The sequence below is a fragment of the Thermobia domestica genome, chromosome 17 (assembly GCF_964235325.1).
Source record: "Thermobia domestica chromosome 17, izTheDome1.hap1.1, whole genome shotgun sequence".
NCBI classification, from domain to species: Eukaryota; Metazoa; Arthropoda; class Insecta; order Zygentoma; family Lepismatidae; genus Thermobia; species Thermobia domestica.
In genome coordinates, this window is record NC_137470.1 from 179,013,078 (window position 1) to 179,028,496 (window position 15,419).

At 39.3% G+C, this 15,419-nt stretch overlaps 2 protein-coding genes across 3 annotated transcripts in view; one reads left to right on the forward strand and one right to left on the reverse strand.

Moving 5' to 3' along the window:
• Nucleotides 1-15,419, forward strand: part of LOC145674520 (retinol dehydrogenase 11-like) — a 180,577-nt gene that overhangs the window by 64,626 nt on the left and 100,532 nt on the right. The window lies entirely within an intron of this gene.
• The window catches only part of LOC145674521 (uncharacterized), a 67,278-nt gene that overhangs the window by 29,280 nt on the left and 22,579 nt on the right, over nucleotides 1-15,419 (reverse strand). Inside the window, exon 2 of the mRNA XM_081744676.1 lies at nucleotides 8,013-8,071. Within this exon, the coding sequence (XP_081600802.1) occupies nucleotides 8,013-8,071 (59 nt within the window). The remainder of the gene's footprint in view (nucleotides 1-8,012; nucleotides 8,072-15,419) is intronic.

A 15,419-nucleotide genomic window follows, 5' to 3' on the forward strand; every position in this document is an offset into this window, starting at 1 on the left:
GCCCTGCCACAAAGTTGTCTTGGCGCGAAATGGGATCGAACCAAGGACCCTAGGCGCTAGAGATGAACGTTCTACCACTGAGCGACCGTGGCCTCCCAAATATGTACAAAGTGAATCGGCAGTTGAAAGAAGGAAACGTTTCGTAATCAGACAGTATGATACAGGCATGCTATTATTGTAGAGAAGGAAAATAATTCAAGCCAAAGTTAAACCTTGAATTTGGCGTATATTTAATTCTTGCAACTGCCGATTTAAGCAGCATTGCTGCTGTGATTTTTTCCTATTCGTAATAACTTTCAATGTACTTTTTTCTTTCTGTACATATAACACAAGTTTTCAGTGAATTAAAGTAAGCTTGCTTTAAATGAAACCAGTCGCTTTGAAGTTACCGATAAAGAACCACAGATAGGCGTGAACGATTGTATTTCTGATTTCTCCGTGACATTAATTAACTGAAAATATCACCAGTGCTTATATAGAGTTGAAGTTTATCAAGGCAGTACAATCTATAGTTATTGCTTCAAAACCAAAAGAGGCGGGATTCATGTTGCGAAAAAAAATATTTATGATGTTTCCACTCGACAGAGCTGTTAGAATGTAAAAAAAAGTTTCTGCTTCGCAAATATTGTAATTAAAATAATAATAATAATAATAATAATAATAATAATAATAATAATAATAATAATAATAATATAATAAAAGAATAATATTTCTAGTTCAATAATTATCCTTTTTAGGGCGAATTTAAGAACAAGTAAAACCGAATGACGATTTAGAACGACATTATTTAATGAAAATATCTAATATCACTGAAAGAAAACCAATTTATATCGTTCAAGAATAGCATACAATACCACTGTCGCTAACTGAATCTACTATTTAAACTACGGAACATAATAGCTCAGTACCAGAGCTCTTCCGTCTGGTGCTTGGGGTCCCTGCTTCGACCCCGGCCAAGTAATTTTGTGGTGGACAGGATCGTAGACAGTTAATCGATAGTACCTAGTTCGGAGAAGGTAGCGATGCATATCGTTTATCCGTTCTACGCCTCCCAGGGATTTGGATATGTTGGGAGCCCTGGTGGTTTCCCTAATTATTGCAGAGTCATGATTGACACATCGTTGGAAAGCTTATGGAACTAAAATTCCAACGAGGTAACATTTGTGCAAAGCGCGCCCTATTTGTAAAAGAACAAGAAAAAGAAATAACAAAAAATTCCTAAAAATATGAACATAGAATTTTGGGGACTTTGGCAACCTTTTCAGTCATTCTACATGACAAAATTATGCTAATGTGTCATAATGTGTATATATAATAGTAGCAATTACTGCAATACAAAGCGAGATAAAAATTTAGAACGAAATTTGTTAAAAAAAGAAAACGCCCCCAGCATAGTACCACGTTATATGCACATCATTTTTGCTGCACACATCATGTACTGTAGCAAAAATTATACATCTAGACCAGTTCATTAAAAATATACCTTGTCTTACATAGAACCGTCCTGAAAATAAATGTAGGGTAACTTGCTACACTAATGCCAGGGATACAAGAACGCCATTTGTTTTTCAACTGCTTACAGCACAGAAACTAAGCACATGGCAGCACTCTGCAATGTTCCAATGCATGGGAGGCATATCTGTTGTTTTCCTGTGTGAGTTGATTTCCTGCGGTGTAACGTGTGTGTTTTTGTGTTATCAATTCAGACCAGAAAATTGGGAAGAGAAAAGTTTTTGAAATCCTTTATATAAATATCACTGCATGCGCGTAATATGTAGGAATTTAAACGATATGTTCATTGTGTTGTGTGGCTACAATAACGCCTAACGCGATGGAAGCAATGGCGTTGCTGTCTGGTTAAAGCTGCCACACGTCAGAATAGAATATCTGCTTTTCAAGCTACTGCATATACCCATTCAATTCTTTAGTACTCCCAGAGACAACCTTTACACCATTGCCATCTCTTCAGTGTTTCCGACACAAGCTCCTACTGGAACTACATTGGACAACAATAACCAGCCATCCACTGAAGATATCAACATTCCCCAGCTATCAATATCATCTGCATGTATCAGTGATCCTGCAGCTAATGCTTCATCTGTCTTTTCACTCTACATCCTCCTGTGACAGCTATTTCACTGAACTTATTCCAACTCCAAAAATTAACAGATCTCTTCCTGGAAGGAATAAATCAAAAAACGTCCAAGCAATGGTACTGAATAGAAGTCTGTTCAACGAACGTCCTAACGTGAGGGATATAGAGTCAATTTTCAAGCGGGTACGAAAGAAAGGGGGCACTTATAAAAAGAATAGCGACGGTAAATGTTCAAAAACATGTCAGCGCAAAGATAGCTCCTACTATTGCGTTACTTGCAAAGGATACTGGTAAAACTATTGATTGGTTGCAATGTGGAGCCTGTAAGAGGTGGTATCACGAAACTTGTGATGACATATTGCCTCTTACTGGACACTGCTCTTCTTGTTCCAACTAATTGTACTTGTTCCAGCGTATGTCAGTTCATTGGTTTCATGATAATCTGAATAATGATAGCCTGGCACTATTGTATCCATAGTGTATGAAATACCGCCATTTCACTTTGCGCGACATTTTTGTGTATTACTTGTACTACATATATTTTTTCAGATTCTTTGCACTATGTTCTAATCCGTGAACACTAAGTTACTAAACAATGATTTTTTTCTGTCAAATATTAAATGCGAAATCCTCGAAAAACTAAGAATAGTGGCGTTATTTTTGCCAGTTACCCTAATTTACGTAAAAAAAAAACGAGACTCAAAAAGTGGCTAATTTTGCCCCCTCCCCCAATCCTCCCCTATATAAGCAACAAGTACACTTACAGGGTATTATCATGTAGTGGACTACTTCATTGCTTCACATACCAATTTTTATGAGTCTACCCATAAGAAAGGGAATGGTTCCCTAAAAAAAAACTGATGCAAAAAATAACACACACAAAAAAAAGAACACGAACTTGACCCTCCCCTCCGCCGTCATGGTACCTCTACATATATAAAGCGCATATCGGCGTTAAGCTTCATCATTCAGGAATACTTTGATACCAAAATGAACTTCCTTGTTTAATTAGTGGCTGAGGTATTATGGTTTAAAGAGTTGATGCAGCTGTTGCCAATGGGCATTTAAATGTTATAGTGGTGGGTCAAACATCAAATCCGTGGTTCTAAAGCCTGTGACAAACATCTTGACATTTCAGCTAAACGAATAAAACGCAAGCTCTGACGCGACGTTGCCAAGTGGTAAAGGGGTGGCTATGGCTAAGCAGACAAACTACAGCGCGATCAGGTGACAGAAGATAGACGTGGATGTGTACAAAATAAACGTGACAATACCGCTGGCCTCTCATTTGATAGCAGCATTTAAAGGGAACTTGGAGCGCCACCTTCAAATGCCAAGATGTTTGTCACGCCGTTAAGTACTGGATTAACTATGACGGAACAACTGACGTGAGCATCGAAAAGTACTATAATATAACCTTCCCAGAATCGATTCACTTTCGGCGCCACTAGACATCGCACAACGCAACTGCTTTGCTAGCCAACACTTCACACATTGCTACTTCAGTGATGCATGTTTTAAGTTTCTATGATGCACCAGCTCCGCAAAGGGCCATTTAAATATCGTATTGTTTCTTAATCTAACTTTTAAACTTATATTTACAAAATATGAACAAAATTGCTTTCTTTTCTTAGAAAATTGTCCGGGAAAATCTCATTCCAAGAGGAAAATATTCCTTCTATTAAAAAAAATGAAAAATAATTTATAGGATATTAGCAGAATAGCCGTTGTTTGTACGGGAAGAATATTTTCATTTTGTTCATGAAAGACTGAATTTGGATGCTACCGATGCTAAACTGCATCGGTAGTGTCACAGTTCGTCACAGTGGCCCCGAAAACTATGGATTCGACACTAATATCGGTAATTTTGATATATTTTTAAATATTTCCCCCTATCCTACGTTGCACTGTCAAAGTAAAATGATAAAATCCATTCCAGGCCCTAACCTCATCTACGTCAAAAATTTGGTAGAGATCGGTTGGATGGTTCAAGAGTTATGGAATCACAAACATAGTCATTTTCAATTTTATACATATAGGTTGTAGGTTTCCTAATGAAGCATATATTTACGGAATATTAATGAAATTGCATGAATTTGTTTTGAGAAAATCTCCGGGATAAGGTCAGGTCCAAGATTGAACTACTTTGTCTGGATTTTTCTTAGAGAAACAACTTATACAATAATATAAGGCTGTAAATGAAATATTGTTTTATGGAAAATGAATAAAATCGTAAGGTCTATTTTTCAGAAAATCGCATTATTTTTCATTATTATTATTTTTAAGTTGCAGTAAACTTTGAAAAATCGTATAAAAACATTTAAGTTTAAAATTTGGTTGAGGTACGTTGAATTGTATAATTTGTAGGTGAGCGTACATCAGGACGAACAGACGAAGATAAGGAGAGATGTCGAAAAATTACTTTTTCGGTATGTAGGGTTTACGAAACGTGTAAATACTTGAAATCTTGAATTTGATTTTTCTTTCTTTCATGATTACCATACTTTCTTTTCTCCTATCACCGTTCAAAGGTAAAGGTTGACCTGTTTACAGAAGTTTACATAAATTCACTGAGAATCAGTGTTATCTGTACACACAATGAAGCCAAACTTCAATTAATTCAAATTTTTTACTAATTGGAGGAAATTACAACAGTTAACAAATATGTTTGTATTTTGCTCAACTATTGAGGAACGTTAAGTTTGCAGCAGAGGGAAACGGTAGCTTAGTGACTAGGAATGGGCACGAGCGTGTTCGAGCAAGTTTTCTTTGAAACTCGACTCGAATTCAGATCGAGTTTCGAGTCAGTTCGAGTCGAAACGAGCCAAATCCTGTGTGTAATTCCAAGTACTCTCTTCACGTATCCTGCATAGATATCATTATAACAACCCGTGTATGAATGCTGAATACCAGAAAGAAAACTAGTTGACTCGGTCGTCTTGAAGGCTAGGAGGCGAGGATATCGGTCATGGGGATCTGGGTTTGAGTTCCGGAGGAGCAAGTATTCAGGCTCGAGCCAAAAATTGATAAAACTTACAGGGGACCGGCTAAACATATCCAAAGCTGCTCTGCCCGAGTTTAGGGTTGTCATCTGCTCGAGCGTCTCGGCTTGCAGCTCATTCACAATCGAGCCGAGCTGAGAAGTAAGTCCAGCCAACAGCTCACCCAACCGAGTCGGCTCGAGCCCTTGCTGAATTGAACCGAACCGAGCCGGTTCGAGTTGATGGCTCACTTAATCCGAATCGAAATGAGAAGATGGCTCACCCCAACCAAACCGGCTCGAGCCATCGTCTCAGTTGAAACGAGTCAAACCGAGCCGATCGACTCGTTCCAACCGAGCAGCTCGAGCTGATGTGTCACACGAACCGAGTTGGTGGTTTATCTCAACCGAGGCAGCCCAAGCCTTCGACTCAACAGAGCCTTAACCGATGGCTCACCCTAACTCAGGCGGCTCGAGCTGTTCGCTCAGTTGAACCAATCCGAGCCGGTTGACATCACTATTCGGTTGTGCTTCGGCTTGGGCTCAAAGTTCAACCGTGTAGATCTGAGCCTTGATGGTAGGAACTAAAGTATTAGTACTCACGACATTTGAGGCTGTCTCGTTATGAAAGTCTATTGTCGTCTCGTTATGGAGACGAGACGTGATGCGATCACTCGAGCAGTCTTTCCCCTCGTGAGCAACAATAAAAGTATTCCACATTACTTCTTATATTTCTCATGGCTTTTCCTTTCCAGTCTAATCAGGCCATGATTTCAAAACGAATTAAACGAGCTGAACGAACGAGCCATTTTATCAAACTCGACTCGACTCGAAACTCAGGAAAAATGACTCGGGTTGGAATTCGACTCGACAAAATTTCCTTTCACTCGACTCGATATGTATCAGTGGAAGAGCGCTTACCTCTGATGCCTGGGGTCCCTGGTTTGACCCCTGGCTAAGTAAGTTTGTGGTGGACAACACCGTGTCTGTGAGTTTTCTCGGGGCACTTCCGTTTCCGTTTCCACAAATTCTTCCATCAACATTCACTTGTGTTAATCATCCGTCTCTCTTAACCTAAATGGCATAATAGTGGGACCTTAAATTGAAAGATTTCAGTTTATAAATTTTCAGCAAAGTTACAAAATGTTGATAATGTTCTGAAAGGAAATAAATCTATGGCGAAACCCACTTTTTGAATTTGACATGCAAATCGAGATAATGATATAGTTACCGGAACCTTCATTTGACTCGTGTTGGACATATCAAATTGCATATATACCAAATTTAATGGTGGCATCTTACACTTTATAAATAGAAGACTTAAAAAATATGGTAAGTTTTTATCCAGATACTTAGTGCACACAACATGTTACTATTTTGTTTGTTTGAAATAATGTTTAAAGTGTCTCCCTTTCCCTAAAAATGAGATTAAAATAATAATGAAAATAAGCTTAATAGACACCACTATACTAGTCGATCACTATTTAAGTTTAAGAACGTGATTTTTATAAAGGTATTTTGTACTATGATAACTTGAGTGTTGAATTTTCAATTAAACAGTAAAACTTTCAATTCCACAACATATCCAAGATGGGTTATTCCGGAAGGAGATGAATATGATACATTTTGATTTAGATTTGAAAAGTACGTAAGATAACTTTTTTTTTCCTTGTTTGTTTGAAGCAAATTTCCGAAAGTAACGCTTCGCTGTTGATGTTGTATTGAAAATGTGATGAGAACAGTTTTAGATACTAATTTTGTCATACGTACAGTATTACAGACTAACTGCCATGTTTCAAGATAAATTGAAAATAGTTCAAAGCATAAGCTTCCTGGATCATCCGCTATACATGAACACGGACTGCTGATTCGAGAAAAGGTGAAATAGGCCACATCAGACCACGGTATGCAATCACTGGCGGTCTACTTTGCATGTTCTCGATACCATTTTATTTACGGAAAAAGCGTGATCGGTTTTGATCAGCGAATTGGAAATTGTAGCCTGACAGGTTATGCAACTCGCTTCAGACGGTGATTATTACAATACACCGAGAAAAAAAATGATTTCCGCACAGCTGTATATTGTACAAACATATGGAATCCATATGTTTAGAAAGGAAATATGTACGGAGCATATGTTATTCATTTGCTACATCGTACTAAACTTTTTCCCAATTAGATATTACATCATGCCGCTGCAGGATATCTGACATCGAACAGTCTTCCGTATATTCCATATGTATACGTATGTTATATATGTCTAACTGTATGTGAGGTCCTTTTCATCCATATACAATTCTTTGTTTCGTACGGAAAGTAACCTACGTATAGATGGAATACTTATACAGAAAGTACGTATAAAACATACGTTTTCCGTTGAACATTTGTTCCAGGATGTTATATATAATTGTACGTTAAGAGGCTTCATAATGGCGAAATTAAAATACCGTTAATTTTACAGTAATTATGTGATATCTTGAAATAGATAAAAGATAATCGGAACGTGGAACAAGAGCGCCCTAGACAATATTATTTTACATGAGATACCGTTATCACGACTCACTTATCTGCTTTCGTTTTCGAGCCATTTTGAAAATCGGCATTTATTTTCGCGTTTCTAACCGGCTGAAAACGGAAAGCTACTAGGTGACTTTTGATAACGACATCTCACGCAAATTAATATTGTCTAGGGCGCTCTTGTTTCATATTTCAATTACCTTTTATCTATTTGGAGATATCACATAATTACTGTAAAATTAGTGGTATTTTAATTTCGCTGGGATGAGGCCTCTTAAGTCCAAAAACTAGAGAATTTACGCATGTAACCTACGTTTTTACGTACACCGCGTACATTTTTTTCTTCTCAATTTAGTTTTGTACAGTTATACACACACTATTTTCTTTCTTTATACACACATATAAAATGACTTCACTTACTTTGAGACTTGCGTAGTAGTCCTTGCTATCAACAACAACAACCCACCAAGCCATAAAACCTGGAAGAAAAAAACAGTGAATGGTACGTAATAGTTTATGAAAATTTATATTATAAACAATATGCATTTCACTTATATAATTAAAAGATTTTATTGTTTACTCTCCATCAAAGATTTTCTTTTTTAAGAAAAAAATAAATAAAATCCCATCTACAAAAGATTTTTACGAAAGGAAGACTCAGGGACATTACGAAACAACACTGAGTTACCATATCTAGATGCCGAAGGTCTTTATTGTTAGCTTGGGAAAGTCCCAGCGTAAGTTTTATGACTACAAAATGGATTACCTTCTTTCTTTCTTTTTTTTAAATATATTACAGGATTTATGTTTTAGTAAGTACGGTTGCACTCAGAGGTCAGTTTTCTAACGTGCTGGAAATTGCAGGCTAAGAGTGTTAGGACACCGGATGATCAGGTGCGGACGTATTTTAAGTCACTAGATCTAAAATTCTATACACAAGAGAATACAAAAGGTGCTGACGCTTGTGTATGTATGTAATATAGTATATTCAGTGTTTCAATTATGAAGATTATGCGTTAGTGACATATTTTACTGTTATTTTTGTCTTGTCACAAGAATTACACGTTTGTCACTTGCGTAAATGGGTTTCTTATACAGATGGTGATCAGAAAAATGGACACACCTGTAGTCGGCAACACGTCAGATGTATGGGTTGGCAGTGATGTCGTGGCTCCCGCAGCGCCGGACCGCTGGTGGTGATGTGTTAGGTCGGTCTCCATACTACGTCAGACGCAGTGGAACAGCAGTGTCCAGTGGCTGCAGCAGACGGAGGTAGTGTAAATTGGGAGACCTCTCAGATTTTCAAAGAGGGCAAATTGTTGGTGCGCGGTTATGTGGAGTGAGTGTGACGGCAGTGGCTACTGTGTTAGGTGGGTCGCGTGGGACAGTGTCGAAGGTGATGACGGCCTACTCAACACACGGAAAAGCCACATCGGGGAAGCGGAACAGTGGGCGGAAGAAAATCATGAGTGACAGGTCACGCAGAACCGTCGTGCCACTGCGGAGCAAGTGACGGAGGAACTCAATCAGCACCTCCCCCACCCTGTTTCGACAATCACAGTCCGCAGCGAATTACATGACATGAACTTATGGGGTCGTGTTGCACGGGCCAAACCGCTTATCAGGGACCGTAACGCTTTCGCACGCCGCAAATGGTGCCTTGACCATGCAACTTGGACCGTTGAGGACTGGAAACGTGTGATATGGTCGGATGAGTCATCCTTCACCCTATTCCCAACCACGGGCCGTGTTTATGTGTGGAGAACGCCCAAAGAAGCTTATGATCTACAGTGTCTCCGCCCAACTGTGAAACATGGCGGCGGCTCGGTGATGCTGTGGGCCGCCATATCATGGTTTTCATTGGGTCCTGTGGTCACACTTAGCGGACGAATCACTGCCAACAATTATGTCTCAATTTTAGGAATCCTATGGTCCGGATGTTGTTCCGGACAATGACGCCATCTTCCAGGATGATAATGCACCCATTCACACAGCTGGCGTTGTTGCAGCGTGGTTTGAAGAACATCGGGATGAAGTTCAACACCTCCCCTGGCCCGCCCAATCCCCAGATCTCAACATAATTGAACACCTATGGTCCGTCTTGGAAACACGACTCCGGCGACGATTTCCACCTCCATCCTCTCTCACAGAACTGGCCGATGCCCTGCACGAGGAATGGTGTAAAATTCCACTTGCTACCATTCACGACCTCTATGCCTCCATCCCACGTCGCATCAAGGCTTCTGAAGGCGAAAGGTGGCCCGACACCATATTAATCTGGTAAGTTGCAATTTCGTTCAGGTGTTTTCATTTTTCTGATCACCATCTGTACATGTATCTTCTTCTTCTTCTTTTCAAAAGATTAGATTTTACTAGCAAAATTTTCATTTTCATGCTGGTTATACTCAATCTGAACCAGTCGTTCTTTGATTCTTCACAATTGAAGACTCATTGTAGAAAACAATGTGTTATCTTGAAATTGTTTCAGTTATTTTAATTTTTGTGAAGTACTTTTATGTCTTAGTTATATTTCCCTACCTCGTTATATGTTACGTTGAATTTTTAAGCAATAATATTTTCTATTTTGCGACACTTGGACACAAGTTACTGTTACAGTAACTATTGTTTTTGGCACTTACATTGTTTTCTACAGATTGATGCAAGGCTTTGTGTTATGAAAGTACGAGGATAATTTAACTCGAACTGGCAACACTGCCACGATTGGAGTGTCGTGTGGGCAGAAGACAAATGACGAACGTAGTGTGTTTCGTGGATGTGTACGAGTCACTTCAACGCTGCTGCGGTCCCACATTACGGTGTGTGTGACGATTAGACATTGTTAAAGTGATTGTTGTATGAAATACCGCCCTAACGAAATGTTCACGCGTGCAGAGCAGCGTGTGTTTACGAAATTGTAGGTGGCACGGGGGCGAAATACTAGGACGATTAATAGAGGCCTGTGTGAAGCTGCTCTCCCGTATCGGACAGTGGCGAGATGGGTTGCAGCCTTTCAGTCGGGACGACAGTCAACAGACAAAATGCAGGGTGGAGAGCATATGCGAACGGCTACGCACGAAATTCATCTTGCAAGACTACGGACAGTGCTTGGTGGTGATTGGCGCTTTACTTGTAGTGAATTGGCACAGGAGCTGAATATTTCTTCCGGATCAGTGTTCCGCATGCTAACACGAGAGCTTGGCACGCGGAAAATTGCAGCCAAATGGGTATCCCATGCTCTGACCGAGGTTCAAAAGTGGCATAGGTGGGAATGTGCGCGCCTACATCTTCAACGTTACAATGAGGAAGGTGATGACTTCTTGCACCGCATTATTGCAAGTGACGAAAAGTGAGGAAGATCCTACGAGCCTGAATTAAAACGTCAGTCAAGTGAATGACAAAACTTAGAATCTCCACAACCGTAAAAGCTTAGGCAAGAGCCAGCAAACGTGAAGATGATGATGATAATGTCATACGACCACGAAGGCATTATTCTGCCACATCAAGTTCCACGGGCGTTACAGTCAATGCTGCGTACTTTGCTTCATACCTCAGTCACCATTTGCGACCATTATTGCGGCGCAAACGTGCATATCTCCTGGAGTCTGGACCAATTCTCCTACACTAGAATGCTAGGTGCCATACAGCCAATCCAGTACAGACTCTGTTACGACGATGGGGTTGGAAGGTACTGGAGCACTCGCCATACTTCCCGGATATGAGCCCCTGAGATTTTGATTTTTTTTAATGAAAGGACCTCTCCGGAGCAAACGTTTCAGAGACATTCCCAGCATTGTTCGTGTTTTAGGGCGCATTGTCAACAACCTCTCACAAAGTGGGTCTTTGACAAGTAATGGATGGTTATCAGACATCTGGCGAAGGGTTCAACAGGCTGACGGAGATTACATTGAAGGACTATGAGCTTCTTGTGGTGAGTGGTTCACTACATCCCATTTCACAGCTATGTTGCCACTTCGAGTTAAATGACCCTCGTAATTTCAATCTGTCGTTCGAATCTGACATACCTTGTAAAATTCAGCCATGATAGAAAGTTTTTCATTGAAAATTTACGAGTAAAAAGATAGGTTGGAAGATTTCAAGTTAATACCAATTAAAATTGTATTAAAATAATGTATAATTTATTAAGTTGTGTAATGTCAGTTTTAATTGAGGCCGAACCAGGAGCTTAGTATTAGAAACCAGAAGTATTGAGTATGTGAGTCAAAACAATGTTCCCGATTTCAATGGTTATTATTCATATTATTATTTTTTGCCTTTAGTAACACGTATGCAAACAGAGATTACACACACTGATTGACCAACTCAAAAAATTTCTTATCTAACATATTATAAACTAGCGTTATTGACCGCTTTCCTCGGTTAAAATAAGAAAAGCATTGTAATATATTCCGACAGTCAGTTACCTTTTACTATTACTGAAACACCTTCTGTCATCGGCCATTTTAAATAATTTATATATATGACTTATAGTTCCGCAGATTGGTAAAAAAAAAAAAAAAAATCCAGTTTCGGGAGATTTAAGGAGCCATATCTCGAGAACTGAAAGTCATAGAGAGATAATATTGGTGTTGATCAATACCTAAGAGAATGGTGAATATTTTGGTACCAAACAGTAACTGGCAACCGTTCCGCAAATATTGGCCGAAAAAGTTCGAGTTTCAAGAGATTTAAGGAGCCATATCTCGGGAACGGTACGTCATAAATAGCGAGAAACAGAAGAAGATGCGGATAAAAATATTTACTTTTACGTGTAAAAACAATCACAGTTATCTTTTCCGCTCCATCTCTCCATTCTTTTTAAGTTGGTTCTGACAATGCTCTTGGAGCATTCTTTTTCTTTTTTCTTTTTTTTTTTTTTTGGTAAATGACTCAGTATCTTAAATCAAGCAACGTACCAAGACTATCCAGAACTCTCTATCAAAACCGGAAGTGATCAAATTTAACATTACTGTCTGTTTCAATTTTGATTTCCACAGAGCAAAATTGGTCAAATATATCGATATGAGGTTTTCTGAAATCGGTTTACTATTTTAATAATAGGTCCAATATTCTTCATTAAGCCTCTATTTAAACCGAAAGTGGTTCATACTAGCCATTTCTAGTTATTTATATAGATATTCAATATGCGATCCACGAATTACGCGACACACATTTAGTCTATAATTAATTTCCTGACAACCTCTTCCTATCACGTCAGAGCCGATATAGGTCACAGCTACAGACATGCACTCACTCAATTCAATCAAAATTGCACCAAGGGGTGGCACAAATACCCTATTTTTATCACAGAAATGCCATTGAGCCTAAACAACACACTTAATATTACTCGTATGAAGATGAAACACAGAGAACGCTCTGTGGCTTCTAGAAGCCATATTGCTCTCTTTGACTAAACTGCCTCCTGGTGGACATCTATGTAATTTCGCCTCTGCAACAGAGAAAAAAAAAATGAGATTATATTCCAGAAAAAAAAATGGCAAGAGAAGCTCATTACTGCTCGAATAATAAATTAATCAAATCGGAAGCATCATTTTGACTCAACCGGTATATTTGAGTGGAGGCGTGTCAAAAGAATTTTTGGGAAACACGTCATTTTCTGACGCACGGAACGATGAGTACCCCTACGGGTTCATTTTCAGAAACTTCAAGCAGAATTTCAGGTAAACTTTAGCATCTTTGCAAATTTTAACAAGCGAGCTCCGGTTTGCTTTTCGAGACAACGGCAGACTTTCAAACTATAGTGGTCTTATACATTAAGTAGTCTGTAGGTAGCTGGGGGGCTCCGTTCCAAGAACCCCCGCGTTTGTTCGGCCTAGGGCCTCGCACCTACAATTCTACCGAATTTCAAGCTTTTATTTCAGTTCCAAGTATGAGATAAAAAAAAAAAAGCCCATTTGAATAACATGGGTAATTTCTTCATCCCCCATATAAACTCCCTAAAAACTAAGTATTCACTTTTGGCAACTTTTCTGTGGGTTAGTCCGAAAAGCTACAATCATGTCAAAATTAATCATTGTAGCCCTAGAGGAAGGTGTCCAATAATTTTGGGGTGTAAAAGGTGTCCCATATACATAACACGGGGAAAATTTTTCAATTGCCCATAAAATGCCACTAAATTTGGAAATTTTTATTTCTAGTGACTTTGTTAAGTAATCTTATTGAAAACGTACAAGCATGCCGAATATCTAGTTTTAATTTCAATTCCAAGTACCTAAAATGTGAGATCATAGGTCCACAAAAACTCCTTTTAAATAACATGGGGAATTTCTTCATCTTCATCTTCTCCGCATAGGGATTACTTGTCATATTATAAGGAAACCATGAGTTCCTTTAGGGAATACCTCGCATACATCTTGCGGAGGTTTGAAACATACATTTTTCAATCAATCAGGTAAGACTTCGAGTGTCATGTTCTATATCGCACTTTCTACGTTGCGTTGTTTTTGAATTATCGCCGAAACTATCCCTCACTGACCAAAGTTCCAGAGTTTTTTTTTTTTTTGCTTGTTTCAATGTCGAGAATCAGCTCCCGAAGTTTGTTGAAATAGTTTCTTACCACCCTGTATATAGTTAGAATTAGGATCAGGTAGAAATTGACAGATTTACGAGTTCCAGTTTCAACAGTAAAACAAGAAAGCAGAAGCGTAGAGCTACTCTTAGGGCACTTATTCTGCACCCTGGAAATCTATCCCGTACCATTGTTGCTCTATAGCGGTTAATATCGGAAAATGAAATGAAATTTTTGAGTTTTACGTCCCACGGTTATACCGGTTAGGCTAAAGGAGACGGTGATGATAAGTAATGAATGAAATGGCGGAATGAAGAAAGTGGGAGGAAACGGGAAACCCCCGAGAAAACCTACGCACACGGTGCTTGTCCACCACAAGGTTCACTTGGTGGGGGCTGGGATCGAACCCGGGACCCCAAGCACCAGAAGTGAACGCTCTACCACTGAGCCAACGCGGCCTCCTGAAATCTTTGAGTTTTACGTTTCACGATTATGCCGGTTAGGCTAAAGGAGACGGTGATGATAAGTAATGGATGAGATGGTGGAATGAAGAAAGTGGGAGGAAACGGGAGAACCCCGAGAAAACCCACGCACACGGTGTTTGTCCACCACAAACTTCACTTGGCGGGGGCTGGGATCGAACCAAGGACCATATGCACCAGAGGTGAACGCTCTACCACTGAGCCACCGCGGCCCGCTAGGAGATTTTTGAGTAAAGAAAGATTATTGCTACGAAAATACAGGTAACTGAAGTTGAACACAATGACAGAAATGTTCCAGGACATTTTCGTAGATGTGGGTGCTGGATTCCCCCTGGGTAACCCCTAAAATCATTACTATCCCCAAATGTATCCTCTTGTACCAGAGCCAATTCACTGATTGAGGATATCCATTTATCTTCCTCATCGGGCCCCCGCAGAGATTTGTTACAGCACTAGAATGAGTTATTAGGTCTTTCTTCATAGTATTTTATCTCATAGATCACTCTCTATTTTTCTTCATTTTTTCTGTTGCTCTCCATTGCTTGTAAGTTAATCACTATTTGTTTTTTTTCCTTTATATTGGTAAGAACCTTAGCGAAGAGTCTTAAGTTTCAATCCACCCACCTGTATTTTTTTACAGTAATAACACTTTAATACATACTCACCCCTTCTCTCTGTATCTATGATCACTTTTTCGTGATTTTCTTCCACTACAATCAAAGTACTAACTACATTAACACTGGGAGTTATTTCCTCTGCTAGACAAGGAAGGCCCAAGGCAATTTTGCCGCCCTGTGCAATGCCATCATTTGACGTTCA